This window comes from Tamandua tetradactyla, chromosome X (assembly GCF_023851605.1).
Source record: "Tamandua tetradactyla isolate mTamTet1 chromosome X, mTamTet1.pri, whole genome shotgun sequence".
NCBI classification, from domain to species: domain Eukaryota; kingdom Metazoa; phylum Chordata; class Mammalia; order Pilosa; family Myrmecophagidae; genus Tamandua; species Tamandua tetradactyla.
In genome coordinates this window covers 168,711,234-168,732,136 of record NC_135353.1, presented here as the reverse complement: position 1 = coordinate 168,732,136, position 20,903 = coordinate 168,711,234, and the positions used below count along the sequence as shown (strand labels likewise).

At 42.8% G+C, this 20,903-nt stretch overlaps 1 protein-coding gene across 6 annotated transcripts in view; it reads left to right on the top strand.

The window, feature by feature from the left end:
• STS (steroid sulfatase) overlaps positions 1–20,903 on the top strand; it is a 170,442-nt gene that overhangs the window by 143,426 nt on the left and 6,113 nt on the right. For all 6 annotated transcript variants that reach the window (XM_077145304.1, XM_077145307.1, XM_077145306.1 and 3 more), the window contains 2 exons: positions 1,412–1,571; positions 12,815–12,936. In XM_077145304.1, the coding sequence (XP_077001419.1) occupies positions 1,412–1,571; positions 12,815–12,936 (282 nt within the window). The remainder of the gene's footprint in view (positions 1–1,411; positions 1,572–12,814; positions 12,937–20,903) is intronic.

Genomic DNA, 20,903 nt, shown 5'->3' with positions numbered 1-20,903 from the left:
TTAAATTTAAGATGAAAATGCTATGGGCTTGATCTAGTAAGACAACCACCCTGAAATTCACATGCTGAATTTCTCCTACAGCACCACTATTGACAGCTTGAATAAACTATGGCAAATTATTTAAACTTTCCATTTCTTGGATGTGACATCTGTGAGGCAAGAATAATGGTGTTTGTCAGATAATTACCTCAAGGTTGAACAGATAAAGTTAGGAGAAGAGTTTAAAGTTTTTTAAGGAGAGCGCTGTGGAAACCACAGACTCTTATTTGGATTTATATATGAATTTTTCCCAAGTGTCTGCATATAAAACATATGAGTGTATGCAATTTAAAGGTCTTGCCTTTAAGGGGAATTCAGTCTGCAACATTCAGCTTTAAGAAGTTAACTTTAAGAAATGAAGAGTTGCTTAAAAATCCCTTGCACCTCTGACCCCAGCCATTCACTTTTTAAATTTAAATGACATTTATGTCCAACGTGAATCATGCACTGAATCCCTGCTATGAGTGTTCTTTTTTAGCTTTCCTCGTTTTAGTCCTTGATAGCCATTGTTTAGAATGGGCTATATTTTAAATTCGCTATACTTTAGGCTCCTGCCCTCCCTCCCCAGCCAGCTTCCTGAGACTTGCTGCTAGCATGCTCAGTTCTGTGCTCGGTTCTGTGCTCGGCTACTTCTGAAGAAATGGGGAACTGCTTTGGGGGAGCAGGGCATGTGCTTCTTCATCCATCCAAGAGCCATCCATCTGCATGGACTGAAGAACTCCAGCCCTCATCTCTCTGGGCCCTGTGCTGGCATCCCTCGGAGCCCATCAGCTGGGGCATTTCTGGGTACCTTCTGTAACATCTCTTTTGACATTCTGAGCCACCCTGACCTCTCCTTTTCCAGGCTCCTCCCAGTACTCATCGTCTGTTTAAGTTAATGATATTCTAATTGTCCCATAAGTGCAAAGCTTATTTCCTCAACTAAACAGTAAGCGCTGAATGGATGATAAAGTAATCGCAATGATGGTAACGGCCAATTGTTGTGCACTTCTTCTCTTCCAGGCAATGGATTTTGCACTTGGGATAATAATATCCGTTAATGCTCATACCTGGAAATCTGTGAGTCTGAGACACAGAATGCTTAAGCAGTTTAGCTGGGGGTGTATGGCTGGGAAAGAGTAGAAAGTAAGTGGGATTTGAACTTGTGACTCTGACTCTTTGTCATTGCTTATGACTGTGCCATTCTATGGGAATGACCTTGTCTTGGATGTTATTTTATTTCCCACCACTACATGGTTTGCTGCTCATGAAATGCTCATTCAGTCCTTATCATTAAAATACTTGCTCCTTCCCAATTGATGGCTCCACATTATGTAGGCCAGTGACCAATGAAGACTTAAATTTCCCTGTTGCCTCTCTTTTGGCATTTTAGGAGGAAAAGCTAACAATTGGGAAGGAGGTATCCGTGTTCCAGGCATTCTGCGATGGCCTGGGATGATACAAGCTGGGCAGGAGATTGATGAGCCAACTAGCAACATGGACTTATTTCCTACGGTAGCCAAACTTGCTGGATCCCCGTTGCCTGAGGACAGGTACTGTGAATCAAGGGTGCTTGGTAGAGTCATGTTCAGATTTCCCAGGGCATTCTGGTTGTGTTACCAGCCCTCCTTGGATCAGACCCTATAGAAGGTCTCTCCTGTCCAGTGTCACTCATGCCTATAGAACACTACCAGACTCAGTGAAGCAAAGCAAAACTTTTATTCTTTGACCAAAGAATGGAGAAGGGTGGACTTGTATTCAAAAGGGAGCATCTCTTTGAAGGTAGGTAAGTGTGGTTCTTTTATGGGGTTCAGGGGATGCAGGTGCAGGTGACTTGTACAGGTGGCTTGTGCAGTTGGGCAGTGGGGTTTCATCATTGGTTCTGATCATGTGCAGTTCCAAGAACATACTTACCTACATCATATGTTCAGAAAATGACATCGAAATCCCACCCAGAGGGGCAGAATTTACTTGTATAATAAGCAAAGGTAAAGTAAGGTTAGGGTTGGGGGCATAGCATGCATACTCTGAGAAGGGGATTCTCCAGCTGAGGCATGGTAGAAACTTGTGGACAGCATCACACATGCTCCTGCTATTTCCTTGTCTGGGACTTTGTGGCTCACCATGAAGTGGTAGGGCAACAACTGCAGTACCTATAATTTGCCATGGCTTCTTGCAGGTGTTTGCTGGCTTTATTTTTCTTGGAAATAAGCCCAACTCAAGTAGAGACAAGTTAGAAGGAACAATTCATTTGGTCAGATTTCATCCTGGTAACAGTCTGTCTGCATAATGGCACAGTGCCTCAGGCTGAACTTGTCATCCTGTTAGGAAGCATAGTGGGTTGGCCAACATAAAGACTTCTCTGTAAATTCCTTTATCCCAAGGAGTAATAAATGCTAACATTTTTAGTGACCAGGATTGGGGGTTGATGGTCTTGAATTCAGCCTTCTACTTTCTGTACCAAGTTCATCCTGTCTTCCCTGCCTGTCTTGATCATTGACTTGTCATAGGGCATCTGGTCAACTACCCCTTTTGACCTTCCACCTACTGATCTTACCCCTTTCCTTTTGGCCCTACTCAGCAGCTCTCTGCTGTAACAGAAAGAAAGGCAGCTGGTTCCACAGTCAAGGCCCCTATTTCCCAGCATGTCTTCATTTAGCAAGTTCTAAATGAAATGTCTTTCTCTTAAATTTAAATACAACTTCTTATGACATTGCCAATGGTTTCTTCTTAAGTGTTATTACCAATCTGAAGAGTTTTAAGTGAAGCATGCTGATTAATTGTTTTCATTAGTTGGGGGCAGGTCAGGCTAATGTCATACAGGCAGCTGCAAATCTTATTTAAATTCGACTGCCGGCAGAACCAAGAGGGAAAGGGAAACCAAAGACAGAACAACTCAGCCAAAACTGAGCCAGTTTAGGTTCCCTCCATCTGCTATTGTTTACAAGCCTCTTTCCTGCTTTCATTGTCTTTTCCTTCATTGTTTTCTTAAATCTGTTGATTTCAAGATTGTTCTCAAATTTCTACCCCCCCACTACACACACACACACACACACACACACACACACGCACACACAGAAAGCGGCATTGTTGAGTGCAGCCATTCTCAAACTTTATGGTCCGAGGAACTCTTCACAATGTGCAATTATTGAGGCCCCCAAAGATTTTCATTTGTTTTTATGGATTATTTTTAATATGACAATGTCTGTTGTATTAGAAATTAAAACTGAAATTTCTCTAAATTAAAAAAAAATTGTATTAGAGAAGTTGTGACTTTACAGAGCAATCATCCATAAAATAAAGGATCCCCATATACTGTCCCGCCACAAACACTTGTATTGGCCTGGAAAGTTTGCTGCAATTGATGATGATTCTTTTTTTGTAATTCTACTTTTTTAAAAAACACTAGTTACATTTGTTACACTTGATAAATGATTATTGAAATAGGACTGTAACTATTGTCCATAGTTTACATAAGGATACTTTTCCCCATGTTCCCAGCCTATTTTTTCATGCATGTCTTTATTTTATAACTCATCTACCTATCATTGGATAAAGGGCATTACCCAGTTTTTACCATCACATGGTCACATGATAAAAGCTTTATAACTATTGAATCATTATCAAAGATCAAGGCTGCTGGATTGCAGTTCAACAATTTCAGGTATTTCCTTCTGGCTGTTCTGATATACTAGAAACTAAAAAAGAGACATCTATGTAATGAGTCAGGACTCATAATCATTTGTTAAATCCTAATTTCTCAGGTACACCTCCTCCCTCTCATTTGATCAGTCTCTTAATCTTCAGAGAAATCTGGGCAATGGTCATTTTAACTTCTCCATACTGGAAAGGGGTATTGACTTTGTGTTCTTCTGGAGGTATACCTGAGAAATTAGGATTTAACAAATGATTATGAGTACTGACTCATTACATAGATGTCTCTTTTTTAGTTTCTAGTATATCAGAATAGCCAGAAGGGAATACCTGAATTTGTTGAACTGCAATCCAGCAGCCTTGATCTTTGATAATGATTCAATAGTTATAAAGCTTTTATCATGTGACCATGTGATGGTAAAAACTGGATAATGCCCTTTATCCCTTTATTGATTTTATGTGGCACAGAAACGTAGTTGATATTCTTGGAGAGACTGTTACTGTGGGTTTTAGATGGCATAGGAGCCATCTGGAGGTTTTAAGTTTCTGAAAAAATAAACTTAGTAAGTAAAACGTCTGTCGGCTTTCAGATAGCTCTCAGTGTTCTTTAGGATTGGCAGGAATGGTTTTGGTTGGGGTTTAGAAAGCTATGATAGGTCAATGTCTAACTGAAGTTTGCATGAGAGTGACCTCCAGAGTAGCCTCTTGACTCTATTGAACTCTTTGTTACACTTCTTTCCCCCCTTTTGGCCAGGAAGGCATTATCGATCCCACAGGGCCAGGGCTAGACTCATCCCTGGGGGTCATCTCCCATGTTGCCAGGGAGACTTTCACTCCTAGATGTCAAGTCCCATATAAGAGAGGAGGGTGATGAGTTTATTTGTGCTTAGAGAGAGAGACTATCTCCGAGCAACAAAGGAGGTTCTCTGGGGGTGACTCTTAGTTATAATTATAAGTAGGCTTAGCTTCACCATTGCAGAAATAAACAACTGAATTTTTAAAACACAAGAGCACCCCAGTGTACATCCTATTGGCTGACAATAGGATATTAGAGGGATGATGTCATCACATGCCATAGGCTCATGGGGGAGTGAGAGTGAAAACAGCAAAGAATGTCTTATTATTATTTGAAAAATAACTTTAACCTTATGGCCTTCCTGAAAGGGACTTGAGGATCTAGGGGTTCTGGACCCTATTTGCCTCTACGTGCTGGCACAGGGTAGAGGAAAGATTTTGGAGCCACGCCACTTGCCTTCATGTCCTGCGTCCAGCACTGATACGTGTTTCACCTTCCTGGGCCTTGATTTCTTGCCTGGAAAATGGGTCCAAGAATGGCATCCACCTTAAGGGGTTATTATAAGAATTAAAAGGATCCCTGCATGAAAAGTACATTAGAGAACATTTGACCATTTGCAATTTTTCTTGCACCCGTCATATTGAGAAGTAGTTGTAACATGTACATAAGTACACATCTTTTCTCTTCTATGTTTAAGATTCATCTAGGAACACGGACTTATAAAACATGAAGGCTGAAGGAGATGTTTAAGATCTACTCCAACTATTCTTTTTGTACTCTAGTGACAGAAGACTTGTCAGCACTAACTCATAAGGGTCTTTTCTCATATAAAGCCAGAAAGCTCACTCCCTATTTCATCTGCTCATTGGCCCTTGGAACAAAGCGTATTGCTCCCTCAAATAATTAAGCCCCAAATTTTAGGTAATCTCATTAGTTGCATTTTTCTGTTATGAGTCATTGTGGTAAAATCATAACTGCTCTTCACTACTCTTTATAATACCATTCATGGGTTCCCATTCTTGTGGGGAAAGGCAAGTTGTGAAGAAAATATTCAGAGGCCAGGAGGTAAATCCATAAATAGAAACCTGAACTTCCTACCCAGTTCTGAGGCTGATAGGAGGTCATTATTTTCCTCTTGTGCATGCTTGTTGAAGAAGGAAATGGCCTCTTTCTTAGATAGACCCAAATATTTCATGTGTGAACTTGTGCTGCTAGCAGAACCCATTCTCAATATTGAAGATGTCTTTCTGTTGCCATTTCTTTTTTTAATACTTTTATTGATAAAACTTATCATACAAACACAAAAACATTCTTAACATATAAACATTCTATACATGGTGTACAATTAATGGCTCACAATGTCATCACATAGTTGTGTGTTCATCACCATGATCATTTTTAGAACATTTATATCACTTCAGAAAAAGAAATGAAAAGGAAAAAGACAAAACTCATACATATCATACCCCTTACATCTCCCTCTCATTGACCACTAGTATGTCCATCTCCTCCATTTATTTTTAACCTTTGTCCCCCCTATTATTTGTTTATTTTTTATCCATATTTTTTACTCATTTGTCCATACCCAGGTAAAAGGAGCATCAGACACAAGATTTTCACAATCACACCGTCACACTGTAAAAGGTATTTTATTATACAATCATCCTCAAGAAACAAGGCTAGTGAAACACAGCTCTACAGTTTCAGGTACTCCCTCTAGCTACTCAGATACTCCATAAACCAAGAAGGGATACCTATAGAATGCATAAGAATAACCTCTATGATAACGTCTCAACTCTGTTTGAAATCTCTCAGCCACTGACGTTTTATTTTTTCTCATTTCTCTTTTCCTCCTTTTGGTCAAGAAGGTTTTCTCAATCCCCTGATGCCAGGTCCTGGCTCATTCCAGGAGACCTGTCCCACATTGCCAGGGAGATTTACACCCCTGGGAGTCATGGCCCACATAGTGGGAGGAGGGCAGTGAGTTCATTTATGTTCATTTTAGAGAGAAAGGCCACATCTGAGTGACAAAAGAGGTTTCTGTAGTGACTCTTATGCCTAATTTTAAGTAGGCTTAGCCTATCCTTTGCAGAAATAAGTTTCTTAAGGGCAAACCCCAAGATTGAGGGCTTGGCCTATTGATTTGGTTGTCCCCACTGCCTGCGAGATTATCAGAAATTCTCCAGATGGGAAAGTTAAATATTTCCCCCTTTCTCCCCATTCCCCCAAGGGGACTTTGCAAATACTTCTTTATTCACTGTTCAGATCACTCTGGGATTTATTGGGACATCACACTAACCTGAACAACCCAACAAAATCTCATGCCCTATTTAAGATTCCATGTACTTATGGTATTCAACTAAAATGACCGTACAAGTTAAATTAGGAAATGCACTACCCATAATATAAATTTTTGTTGCCAGTTCTTCTTATGGGGCCTGTTGACCTAAGTCAACCCACTGATATTATCTTTGAGAGCAAAGTGCCTCTTCAGGTCCCCGTATTAGTTCAGTTATGAAACAGCACAGATTATAGAACAGAAATCTGCTACCAAGTCCTTCACGGCAATAACATTTTTCACAAAATAGCTTATTTAAAGCACTTTGTCATCTAGGTTCAGTAGCATCTGTGTCCTTCTGCCCTGGGGGCTAGGGCCACCTAAAGCAGTGGTTTCTTATCTGGGGTGAATTTTCTCCCCCAGGGAGCATTTGTCAAGTCTGGGGAAATGTTTGATTGTCTGAACTGGGAGCTGCACCTGCCCTTAAGTGGGTGAAGGCCAGGCATCCTTCTCAACACCCTGCAATGCCCAGGCCAGTCCCACCACAGAGGACCATCCAGTTCAGTGTCAGTCAAGCAGAGGTTTTCATTGCTCCTTTATGGAAAATGCTGTCATATTCCAAGTCCCATCAACGCTTTCCAGTAAGAGCATCTAGATCATATCTGCATATCTATGTCAACCTGTAAATGCCATGCAAAAATTATCTACCTTTTAGAAGGTGGCTCCCAGCTACCCAGCTTCCAGGATTTCTTGCTAGAGCAACAATTAAAATTAGGTTTAGCGGGAGGATAAACTCTCAGAGCATTGGAGTCCAACTGTTTGAAAACCACTTAGCGAGTGGTCTTTGTCCCTTTCCTACATTCTTTGTTTGAATGAGAGGGCATCCTTTAATTCTCAAGAAGCATTTTGCACCTAGTAGGAGACTTCCCTGGCTAATCGAACTTTGTGGGAGATAAGAAGCCCTTCAAACCAGGGTTTCTCCTTAGGTGGAAAGATGTTGGTACAACAAGGTGGGCCAGAGGGATTTTAGCTTTGCAGAGTCTTAGTGCTGCCTGAGAATAGTGCTTTAACATGGCCCTGCCATGTGTCTCTATGTGATTTCTCACAGGCAGAGAAATTTTCCTTCAACCACACTTGAGTGGTTCATTTGCATCTAGTGTGACATGTTTTATCAAAAGAACTTTCAGAGGCCGTCACCTCAGGCCAATTCAGAAAAATCATTCCTCCAGAATCTCCAAATAAGCTGATTCTGGAAATAAATGGAGGGCAACCTTTGGTGATGTAAAAGGAGGTAACGAGGGCTTACGAAAAAGAAGACTGTCTCACACCTAGGTATATTAATTCATTAAAATGAAAAACATTTCTATCACATCCTTGCAGGCAGATATAATTTTACATTGACCAAACTTTCCTGAGCCCCTACTAATATTGTAACAAAGAATCACAACCTACCATCATTAGTGCTTTTGGAAAATATTTAAATTTTGATCCTGGTCCATTCAGCTGGGAGAAGGGGATGAAGGCTTAGAGGGCAAACATTTGATCTCCTGTCCCATAGTTAAAGTGAAATTTGGTTCTGTTCTTGATAAATAAGACTATTGGGGAGCTGTATCGAGTTTACCTCTTTGCAGGATGAAAAGTAGATTCTCTTCCTTTTTATGTGAACAATCCAAGCCTTGTACTTGGAACCACTTGTAACTGATCTTGCTTTGTATTTACATATAGCAAAGTGTTTAATATTGATAAGTATAAACATGTTTCTAAGTTATGAAAAAATTATCAACATAACATTCTGGATACTTGGGATTCCCTTTATTTTGTGAAAGATGTGTTTACTTTCTTCTAAAAATATTTCCATGGTGATTACTTTCTACATTGACAATCACTGTACTTTGAATATTGCACAGGTAAGCCCCAAACTTTGTACATCAACTAACTTCTTAACCAGTCCCCCCAATTTTTCCCTGTGTGTCCCCCAAAGCTTTCCTTTCTCCTGGGAGCCCCAAACCCTTCCTATGTCCTGTGTCCCCAAATGCACTTCCTTCTCTTGTGTCTCCCCGAGCATTCCCTTTTTCCTCTGCCCCCTAAACTCTTCCCTTCTCCTGTGTCCCCCAGTCTTCTCCTTTTTCCCATGTCTCCTGGCCTGGTTAATCAGAACCTCAATGCAAGGCAGCATTCCCCATCCTGCCACCCGGTTGGTAACCTGGGGAGCCCTCCAGGGCTGGAGTTCACCATCTGTAGCAGCCCTCAGCCACGCAGCACTGAGTGGAGTCCTCTACTGCCTTCACCTTTAGTTCTCCACTTCCTCACCTGCCACAGGAAGCTGGCCCTCACGCATGTCAGCTGCACCCTCTTCCTACCTTTCACAGCCTCCTCCTCCTCCTCTCCCTCTCCTTACCTCCATCCTCCGCCCCAGCTGGAGCCCAGATGCTGCAGTGGGTCATCTGCACCACATGCAGTGTACACATGCCATTTGTGTGACCGTGTCCCCAGTGCCCTGCCTGCCCTCGTTCATTTCGGGCAGTTTGGGGAGTTCGGAACGTGAGCTGGGCCTGTTCCTGCCTCCTTTCCAGCCTCGCTTCCAAATACCCTCTGCCTTCTCCACTGCTGCCGTTTTACGGTGCTCTTTACAAAGGATCCTCCCACCCCGTAGGGATGTTTCATCCCCCTGTCTGCTCTGTGTCCCCCTCTCCAGACCACCTTCGTGGTCTGCCACAACTTGAGCTGTGCCATATTTAAACTTTGGGGAATACCTCTAGGATAGTACCGGCTACACTCTATTGCCACAACCCTCGCTCTCCCCTCCACTCTCATTCCTTTAGGTCAGGGCTCGGCAGCATGCCTAGAAAGGATGCCTGATAAAGAGCCAGGCACTAAGTATTTTAAGCTTCCCATCCCATACTATCTGCATCGCAAATACTTAACTCTGCTGGTGTAGTACAAAGCAACCCTAGGTAGTGTGTAAAAACAAATGGGTAGGACTGTCTTCCAATAAAACTTTATTTACAAAAACAAGTGGAGGGCTGGATTTGGTCAAGGGGATGTAGTTTGCCAATTTCTGCTTTGTCTTCTTAGACTACTTAATTTATCTTTCTATGTTGGTTGCCTAGCACATGTCCAGTCCCAACACATAATCAACAAATGTATTTTGGCAGATTCCATTCCTATTCATTTTATGTTACACCAACTGAGGAAATGTTCATTTAGCCATCCACTGATTTTATGAAGCTATTCAGTATCTGCTACGTTCCACCCACAGTGCCACACAACAGATAGGAAACATAGGTGCTTCCTTCAGCTCAGGGCCTAGAGGGGGAGGTGGGCAGGCATCCAAAGGCACTGTTAATTCTGTGTTATAAGCTTAGAGGAGGGAGGGCAGGAGAGGGTTGTCTCCTGGACTCAGCTCGCAGATGGAGATTTGCTCAGCCCTGGAAGGGGCTCTGGGGAGACTGTGTATCCTGAGCTCCATTTTCCCAGAGTTGGCCAAGCAAAGGCAGGTGGGAAGGACACTGCAGGCAGAGAGAGGGGCATGTATGAAGGCCTAGAGCTGGGAGACAGCAAGGTTCATTCATGGGTAGGGGGCAAGGTCATACTAGTCCAAGGAGAGTTTCCAAATGTGGCCAGCTGAGTTACGGGGAAGTCACATTTATGCTATTTGTATCAACCTGATAGTCTCAAACTTCAGTGCCTTGGAAATGAGTTGTTAAATATGACTCAGTGTGACTCATGAACCGAAGGTGAATAATCTCACCTTCCAAATTAAAAACAGTACCAAATGAACACATTTTCAAAAGCATTCAAGCACATGATACAGCGGCTCTCGGTCAATTTTGTTGCATCGGCTCTCTGTGCAGAATTTCTATGAAATTTCAAAGTAGGTTGCAGAAAATGCCAATTAGAACTTTTCCAGAGGAAACAGCTATGTTCTGAATGTGAATTGAAGTCTACCCCTGAATCATGACATTCTAAAAACCTCCCAGTGTGAGCCGAGTCACAGGCAAGTGCTGTCTTGCAGGTTATTACCACCGTGAAGTCGGAATTGCACAAGAGGCGGAAAACAACCCCCAGTATTTTGATAGCTTGGACATCATTTAAAAGTTTAGCTTCAATAGGGTCACTTTCAATTTTTCACGGCAGAAATAAATGCTTCCTTGACAGGCCGGATATCTGCAGCTCTGTTAAACAGCCGCTTGCTGCAGCAGCATGATTTATTGCCTGCTTCTAGGATAGGGCGCCTTAGTTTTTGGATATAAAAAAAGTAGGTCTCTCTCTGCATTTGCAGAATCGTCTTTCTCCCCATCCTTGTAAAAAAGATATCAAATATTTTGCTTTAAAGTAAGAAAAAGAATTCCAAAACCTGGGAGTCTCATTATTTTCTTTAAGTAAATTTCCCGTCATAGTTCCATGACCGCTATTAACTGTCAAACACTGATGTTCAGAAAGCAGTTCCATCTGCCATGTTCTTAAGTCGAGTATTGAGTTTTGTGGGCCTGTGATGAAAACAACTTCAAGAAACAGAGATGAAGATGGTTTCCAATAAACAGGGATTCCTTCTAGCTCTGCCTGGTCATGGGAAGGCTCTCTCCTAAGTGGAGAGGGACAGAAGCCCAGTGTCTGCCCTCCCCTCTCTTTGAGGGATATTTTCACCACTGGGACATCCTATGATCTGATACACATACCTGCATACTTCCCTTCCCGTCCCTTCCCTTCTTTCAACTCCATTCAGAATCTCATGTTATTAAGGCCTGATTGTTTCTTGAAAGGAATTTGAAAAGAGCAAAGCACAATACCTGCCATTCTAGGATAGAAACAGTATTTCAGAGAACGTGCTGTTTCTGAATAGAACTGTCTCAGCCATGTTTCCTTCCCCACTCCCCCACCCACCCACCCTCCCACCCCGCTCATGATTAATGGAAATGGAGCCTTGGGATGTGAGCCAAGCTTGTCTTTTGTTCTTATTTTTAACTTATGATAATGGAATATTTTCAGTCCATAGGCTTCTGTGTAATAGCAAGGGTTGAGGCTGGGAAAGCGCTAAGCAGTGAGGCTACAATTATAGAATGGTGTTTCAGCGACACCAAAATAAACCACAAAAAGCTCAAGGGACTTGGGACCTCTAAGATGTGCTTACCCAAATTATAAAGCCATGTTAAACTTCCAGTTTCTAAGTGCCTTTTAATAGAGGATGGCAGGGATGCCGTACTTTTAATCAGAGAAAGAAAATCGACACAATAAACTCTTTCAGAGCAGCTGTTTGCCACATTTCACCTGTAGAACCCTACAGTGTCAATGGCTTCGTGTTCTAGAGGAGCTGTTAATTTCAATTTAACTCAAAACAAAATTGTAGGCTTTTCCTTTTATTTGAACGCCAAGTGATCTTATTTTTCCCACAATCAACTTTATATATTGATTGTCCACAATCTCCAAAGTTCCCCTCCTTAGTGTAGCTGGAGGCCCAGTGGTGGAGGAGATATATTTTCATCCATCAGCAACTCATCCATTGGATTTAAAAAATATTATCATTATTTATGAATTAATTCATTCTGATTCGGAAATTTACTTTCATTAAAGTCTATCTGATTTAAGTTGACTCATGCCATGTCTTAGATTTTTGAGCCCCAATTGTCAGGTACTTTTATGTGTTCATTAGACCCATCATTTATGATGAGAGCTTGCCCTTTGGCAAAACAATAGGTAGAAAATTGGGGTTAGGAGAAGCAGTAGGTGGAGCAATTGAGAGCTGGATGCCAGACAGCTCTGTCTCTTCTGATATGGCCTGGGATACATCACTTAGAATTTCTATGCCTCAGTTTCCTCCCTTCTATGCTGGGAATGGTTATTGTCCCTAGCCAAGGTCTGTTAGGAAAATTCACTGAGTTACCATATGCCCAGAGCTGGGGTCTCCCCTCCAAGTTGGCTAGTGTCCTTTGTATGGCTACTTCATTGTGACCATGCGGCTGTATCATCCTCTTGCTTGCTAAGGAAGGACAGGTTGGAAGTCAGGGTGTTTCTGTCCCATGATGACGTGGCTGCCCCTCCACATGACCCCCCACTGATTTGTCCCACAGGATCATTGATGGACGAGACCTGATGCCTCTACTTCAGGGGACAAGTCAACGCTCAGATCACGAGTTTCTCTTTCATTACTGCAACTCCTACTTAAATGCCGTGCGCTGGCACCCACAAAATGGTGAGTAACCCACCTTTCCAGGCTTCTCATCCTCTCTGCGATTGGGGCCAGGGGAATCAATGGAATGAATGCAGTCTTTGCCTCGAAGAGCATAATGGGTGCCTCAACATGCCGGTGCGCTTTGCTTTCTCCTCCCTTTTCCTCTTCTCTCTTCTCCTTTTCCTTCTGAGGACCTGGTGGTCCAGAGACTCAGTGTCAGGACTGTGCCACTATTCCATACTAGCCCTGCCAAGGGCTCCTCCTTCCAGGGGTAGCTCCAAGTTCCTAGGGGGTTGGGGCACCATCCTCCACTGCTTTGCCAGCTGCCCTGCTCCACTTCTTCCTCACTCTGAGTTTCAGCCAAATGGCCCTGCATCATCTGCATCAAACACACACTTTGCACCTCAGATTCCTTGACCTGGAAGGACATCCTGCCTCTTCCCTCCTGCAGGTTGCTCACCAGCCCCTCCAAGACCCCAGAGACAGACCAGCAACTCTGTCCATTCCCAGAGTGATTTCGTGGCCCCCTCACTTTGCACTCATCGTGCTGAATGAAAGATTCACCTGGGTCCCTCCCCGGCCTCAAAGATAGGGGACCATGACATGTTGTTGTTTTGTCATAGACCACATATCTGTGCTAGGCTTAGATGTTTACAACAGCATCCACAGGCTTTCATGCTACCGTATCTCCCCAGTCAGGTGTTCTTTGAGTTGTGCCCTCCATCAGTAATGGCATCTCATTCAGTTTTTCGATACCAGTTTTATAATTTTATTTCTAACAGATGTAGGGAATAAATGGAACCAATATAAAATCTAGAGTGTTGTTGTAGGTTTTAGAAACTGTTGACCATATACTTTAAACTTCAGTGTGCAGTAATGTTCTTTATGAGACTAAGATGTGTGGAATCTACAGAAATCAAGCAATGTATGCACTTGTTGTATATTCCTTGAGGCGGTTTCTGAGGTTGGACTTCCACGCCCCTCTTGAGAGGTTAAATACAACTTCTCTTTTCTCCAGCGTGCCTTGGGGTTCATTTCCTAGAGGTCACACACCCCCAGGCCATGTAGTAATCTAGCAAGGATGGCCCCCCTTGAAAAGGGTGAACCCCAACTGTTTTCCCATCGTGCTCCCCACCCTACAAACCCAGCGGATTTACAAAGGGCTTAACTTAAAGAACTGCCTGTCCATCCTTCTTTAAGGTGGAAATTATGACCATTACATTATCCTCAGAAATCACACCAGGTTTTCCCTTCAGAATTTCGGTTTTGAATCTGGGCAGCTTCCTTACTATATTTTCTGGAAGACAGAAAAAAAACAAAGGTTTTGGTTATAGACCTATAAAGACTTTATTTACCTATTTCATCCACATGTTTACAGTTCTCCATAGGAATCCTGTTTATTCTTTACATTAGTTTATAGTGTTTATGTCTAAACAGTGTAATAAATGGGACCTCTACTCCCAATTCTTTTTATATAGAGCCTGCAAAAACAAACAAACAAACAAACAAACAAAAAAAACAGTTTCTGTGACATCCTGAACCCTGCAAAACTACATTGAAATAAAGCCAATCCCCCTTCAAGGGGCAGGATGGGACCTCCTAAATTAGGGCTAAGGGACACAGTATGTGTGGGAATCACAAGTAAAAGAACTAATAAGTGAGAAAAGCAAGCCCCAGTTTCTGATGGGCAGCTGGCACTGGGATATAATTTGCCTCTTAGACTGATGCAAGTGGCATTTCCACTTTGTGCATTCCTTACAGTCTTCTGCCTTGAACTGGCAATAAAACAGGAATCGCTGTATCTCAATGCTAGAATCATTTGTCTCCCCAAAGGTTCTCCGTAAACCATGGAGTTTGTGAACCATCAATTTGCTTTTCTGATTATAGCTGAAACTCGGCTGTGATGTGTACCCTCTCACTATCAGGCATGGCTCAGTGCTTATTTATCCAGCATTTTGTCTATTCACTTTTTTTTGCAAATGCTTATTGAGTCCCTAGTATGTAAAATGCACTATTAGAGGCACTGGCAAAATATTTTACACGGGAATATTTTGCCTACTTCTTAGAGTTAAGTGCTGTGAACTGTGACTGACAGCTGGATGAAGTTTTGTGTCCATTCGGGAAAGCTGTGCACATGGATGGGGTCTGCTTAGTTTGTCTCCGGATGCTCTGGTGAAGACTTTTAGGAATCACTGGATTACGTGGTGTCCATAAGTCTTAGGATAAGAAGGTTGCTGCCTGACCTCAAAACACTTAGTAGAAAATAAAAGAGAAATTTAGCTGTGGGGTTAGTCACAGACAGCCCTGTGCTTGAGGTCCGTCTTACCTGTTTAGGAATCTTGCCAGCTGGTTGTTAAAACATTGGTGCTCAAAATTGACCGTGTTGAGAGAATTTGCACCGTGGAAATTGGCAAACGCTGCAAATCAGAGCTTTCCTTCTTCTGCACAGAGCTAGTTTAGTAGTAGTTCACTGGTATGAGGAAATTAGAACTGACTGGGAATGCGTTGAAAAATCCAATGACTATTTATCCTGATTAGTTTGAAGATTGCATTTTTACAGTTCCAGACTCATTAAATACTTATTTTCAAAAAACACAGAGCTAGAATTCTGTTTCTACCTTTTTATTTTAGAAAAAAGAATCCATTTTAACTTTTATATGTGATTTCTTCTCTATAATTTATTTATTTGTCTCAGTGAGTGAAATGATAAAATATATGGATGATCTGATACGATTATCCCTGTGGCATTTTAAAAGAACCCATGAAAACATTATTATACGTGGAACTCCGAGTTAAAAATTGCTGTTCCACTTATATTACAATTTTGGCTTTAAGTTTTGACATGCAAACTGATGCTATTAATATTTCAACACAATGACAACCTGATTTTATGGATACAATTTTCCTTAGAAAGTAGGTAGATATTGGGCTCTAGGATCCCATTGCAGATTTCCCAGTTGATCAGTATAGACAAAATACTTGTATTAATGTGAGAATTAGTAAACCAGGACTCATAGGATGGATGGCTGTGGACCTGTTCTGGAACACATTGCAGTGTGCACAATTAGTAGTTTAGAGTTTTTCTGTAAACATGTATGGGTTTCTGACATCCTCTAGAAAAAAATCATCTTTTTTTTTTTGCTCCTGTGGAGAAATGAGCTCTCCAGGAAGCTGCAATGATAGATGAGGAGGAGAAGATATAGACAGCATTCCTCCCCTTGGAAAAGACCATGGCTGTCCCCACGCTGACCCAGCAGTGTCATGGATCTGCTCCATTTCAATTCAGAGTCATTGGAAACTTTCATTGACCAGCATGAAAAAAAAAGCATCATTATTTTTTAAAATAACTGGATGGTAGAATTCATTCTAGAAAAAGGGTGTTTATGTCTGACTCTTCTAAACAGTCCTTTCATTCCAAAATAGAAGGTAATAATGGTTTAAAGTCAAACAAGTATTGCCGTGATAGGGACACGGTCTTCCTTTTTCAATATTTAAAATGGTTTTCATTCAATTAAGATGTCAATTTCTCTTCTAAAATAACTTAATGCAAGAGCAAAGGTTTCATTTATAGCTGCTTGAGTTAACTGACTATGAAAGGTGTGGTTAGCATTTGTTTCTATTGATAATTTTAGTATCTGCCCTCTCCCTCTGTCAGCAGAATTAGACTCTACAGAGTCGGAAATAAAATATGGAGGGTTAAAACTGAAGGAATACAGGTTTTAACGTTTCCAAATGCAAGTGCACAAAGAACTTTGCCTAACTCCAGCGTTCCTTAAAAAGGACATGCTCTTTCCCTACCATCACTTGGGTAGAAATTAAGGAAAAGCATATACAGTCAATCCGCATTGGTTTTAACAATCCCTATTATACAGATTCTAAATCCATGACACTTTCATGATCTTTAGTGGTCATTAGCAGACATGTGCAGAGTGACAAAAAAAAAACATTGACTTCCCCAATGTGTACATCCCCAGCTGAGCTTGAATAAGGCTAGGAGGTTCTACCTTCTTATTTTAGCTGTCCTTATTTTAGATCGTTAGTCATTGATACTGCTTCTAGGTGGATTAAATGGGGGGCATTCTCTAAAAGGCTGATGAAAGAAAGTACTTCCTTTCTGTGGTCATTTAAGGAGGAAGCAGAAGACACAGGGTATCTTTAAACAGAAGCAAACATAAAGCAAGGTTAAGTCTCAGCAGGATCAGTGGAGGAAATGTGGTGCCCCGGGGGCTGGCAGAAACTTATCCCGGTTTCCCAGCAGTTCAGTATTCACCCATTCAGAGTAGGCATCGGCTGTAAAGAACATAACCAGCGTGGATAATGAGAACAGGATGTTTAGGCCAACCATTTCAAGAGTATATTTTAAGTTTTAGGATTTAGGCGGGAAATTCCCAGAAGGTGGAACAACATGCAAAAATATTTACACTACCAGAGATTAGGGCTCATTCATGCAGGGGGAACGGGCAGGGCTGTGGAAATGGATTGGGTTGTGAAGGGGCTGGGGCAGTTGTTGAGGTAGGAAGGGGAAAGAGCCTCAGGCAGCAGATTTGGGAGGGCAGCAGTGTGTACAAAGGATGAAGGAGGTAAGACTGAAGGCAGGAAAGTAATGGGACTCAGGGATGGAAATTCTTATATCCTTGTCACTCAGACTTCAGAAATGCCCTAACCATCCCAGCCATTCATTTCCTTTAAAGGAAACACACTCATGTGCATATTTTGCTTTTTCCTTGATGTATTCTATTAGACATAATTATTCACATGACATTTTATATTACTTACAATACGGGATTAGACAATTTGTGAAAGAGACATTCACTTTTCTGCTCAAGTTTTCATGTCTGACCAAAGCTGATGTTAATGGCATGGATGAAGCAGCCATTACTTTTGTTAATTGACCCCAGTACAAACTTGCTTCCTTATGGAGGCAAAATAAATCCATTGTATTTTCTTTCCAAAATACGAGAAAAAACAAAACAAAACATTGTTTCTGTATGTTTGAACACCCTCTTCAAACTTAACTCAGCACCAGTTTGTCATCCTTTTCACCATAGTTCAGTGTTTTTTCTGTTTACATACTCATTTCATTGATTTTCTACATGATGTTCCACATCTCTTTCCTCTGACATCCGCGTGGGGTATAACTCTGTCCTTCTCATATGTTTACTTATGTCTCCAACCTCAACTCCTGATTTGCTTTCATTCGCTCTGTCAGACCCGGCATTAACGAGGGCATGTAGTATTTGACCAGTATTTGTGTCTTCTTTATCTTTTTGTCTCCAATACCAAAATGTTTTGTAGGTGGTTATGTACTTTTCCCTTTGTAAATCTTTTTTTCTTGACATTTTCATCTCTTTTATGTGGCTACTGAATATCTTTCAAAGCCATACTTAAACTTTGCATTTGTTGCATGTTTACCATGTGGCAGACAGGCTGCTAAGCACTTTGCATTCCATAGCTTATTTAATCCTCATGATTAAAGAGATGACAAGTCTATTAGAATCAGGCTTGGGTGTATCAAAACACAAAAAAAATAGATGTAGCTTATATCAGAGATGTTTACAGCTCCTTCTCATCCATGAAATCCACAGGTGAATGGTCTAAAGCTTGTGTGTGGACTCCACTCCACAAAATCTCAGGGATGCTGACTCCTCCAGCTTCCCTTCCACCCCCTATAGGAGGCAGTGACTTGACTGATGACTGTGTCCATACTTGGACACAAGGTAGTGGAATGGGGGAAACATTGAGAGGGTAATGGATGTGTCAGCTTCTCCCTGGAGAGCTATCCAGACTTTCCCAACTGTGGGTCCCAGAAGCAGGTCACCTGTGCACACCTAGCAGAAGGGAGGCTGGGTCTTGGTGCATCAGGAGCAGAGCTGGTGCACAACCAAGATGTGAAGCCAGCTCTGTGTGTCTTCTGAGTCTGCTCACCTAACATGGTTTGGTTGCCTTTCCATGGACTGGAGCTTCCTCCCCAGAGACAGTCAGTTATCTCACTCCTTATCGCCATTGTGAGGCCTCCTGCCCCTTGCCATCGACCTGGTACCTGTGTCCTGGTGCCCCTGTATGTGGCTGTCCTGGCTTCCACCACTTGTGCCTGTGCACTGGCCCCCTCTGTGGTCCTGCACCCTCCCGGCCGCCAGCCTGCCTGGCCTGCCTACTCCCGCTTGGTCATTCTTTTCTGATCGCAAAAGTATCTCGGATTTGCCACACTAGTCCCTTACGCTGCCTGCTTGGGGATGCTGGAGCCCTGCATGCAGATGGACTGCCAAGCTCTCCGGCTTCCTCTGTAGCTGATCTGCTGTCAGCCCACTGTCCTCCCCGGCACTCGAGGCAGCTGGAAGTCGGGGTGTCTCAGTCAGTGGGGGTCCCAGAGGGCAGACAGCAGAGGGCACCAGGCCTCTTTCCCCCTCTCTGGCCTCTGCCACATTGTCCTGTAGCCTGTTCCCTCTCTTTCAGCCCCTCCCCGCTGAAGGCCATCATGTCATTCATTTATCAGTTCACCGAAGGAATGTTGATGGGATATCTGTAAATGTGAACCCTGGGTACTGTGCATTTAAGAGATTCCAGGGATAGAACTAGCCTCGCCTCTGAGGAGGCATAATCTGTTAAGAGAAATGGGGCCCCCAGATGTGATATACTCTAAGGGCTGCTACACAAGTGGGGAAAACTGGAGAGGGAAAGTGGGGTGAGTCCCAGGCTCCTGGAGGTGGGATTTGTTGCAGGATTTTGAAAGGATGGGTAGGATTTCCATGTTCAGAGGCGAGGACAGGAAGGTAAAGGGCCAGCCATGTGCCATGGCCCCCTTTTGGGCCAGGTTCTAGATTAATGTGTCCCCTAATGGGTGAAACCTGAAGCTTGGTCAAGGACAGCACTTTGCTCTGGACACTGCAGCATGCAGCAGAAGATGAGGCTCTCTCTCTGACCACCTGGCTCCAAAGCTGTGCCCCTCGCCAAGCCCAGAGTCACTTCTTCCTTCTGCCAACTCCAGAGCAGTCAACAGACTAAAGGCAGGAGTTCAGCTGTGTGCTTTCCCCTAAGACCAACCAGAGGTTTGAGTTACAGAGAGGTCAGAGTGGACCTCAGGGGTCAGGAAGAAGGCCTGGGACCATGGTTCTTTGGGATCATATGGATGTGTCAGGTGAGAAGACATGGTCCGCCATGGGGGCGCCCCTGAGGACATACTGTCACATCCCGTGGCTTTAAGGAGATCGTACTTTTCAAGTGGAGATTGGTATCTGTTCTGCAGAATTAAGCAACTGTTCTGAATGTACCCACAGAAAGGCTTCCAGTGCCTTCCAGGACAAAAGGGCAGAGTCAGGGTTCTCTTTGCACACCAAGATGGTGGTAGGCAAGATGGTGATGGAGCCTGGGCTCTGGCTGGTGCACTTTCTCCCGGGGCCTACTCCCTGGGAAGCTGTCTTAGAGAGCCTGAGTCAGAGCAGGGCACGGGCTTTTGGTGTCTCACACTAGCAGTGAGGCTGAGAAAACCAAGTACACCTAGATCTCTTCCAAAGATATCACTGCACTCGGGGCAGGGGCAGTTTTGGGCCCCTGGCACCCTCTCTCCATCATACACCTTTACAAAAGTGTTATCGTGATAACAAATATCTAACATCAAATTTGCTGCTTTAACCATTTTTTCAGTGTACAATTAGTGGCATTAATTACATTCCTAATGTTGGGCTGCTGTCACCACCATCCATCACGCAAGCATTTCCATCACCCCCAATGGAAACCCTGCACGCATTCAGCAGTAAACACCCGGACTTCTCTCCCTACACCCCCTGATAAGCTCCCATCTGCTTTCCATCTCTATAAATTGCCTATTCTGGGCATGTCATGGAAGTGGACTGTGTGTTCTTTTGGGTCTGGCTTCTTTCACGTAGCATAATGTCTTGAAGGTCCGTCCAAGTTGTAGCATATATGCCTCTTTTATATTCATCTATTTTATATATTATCCTTCATATGTCTTGGAAGAGCACAGAAAACGT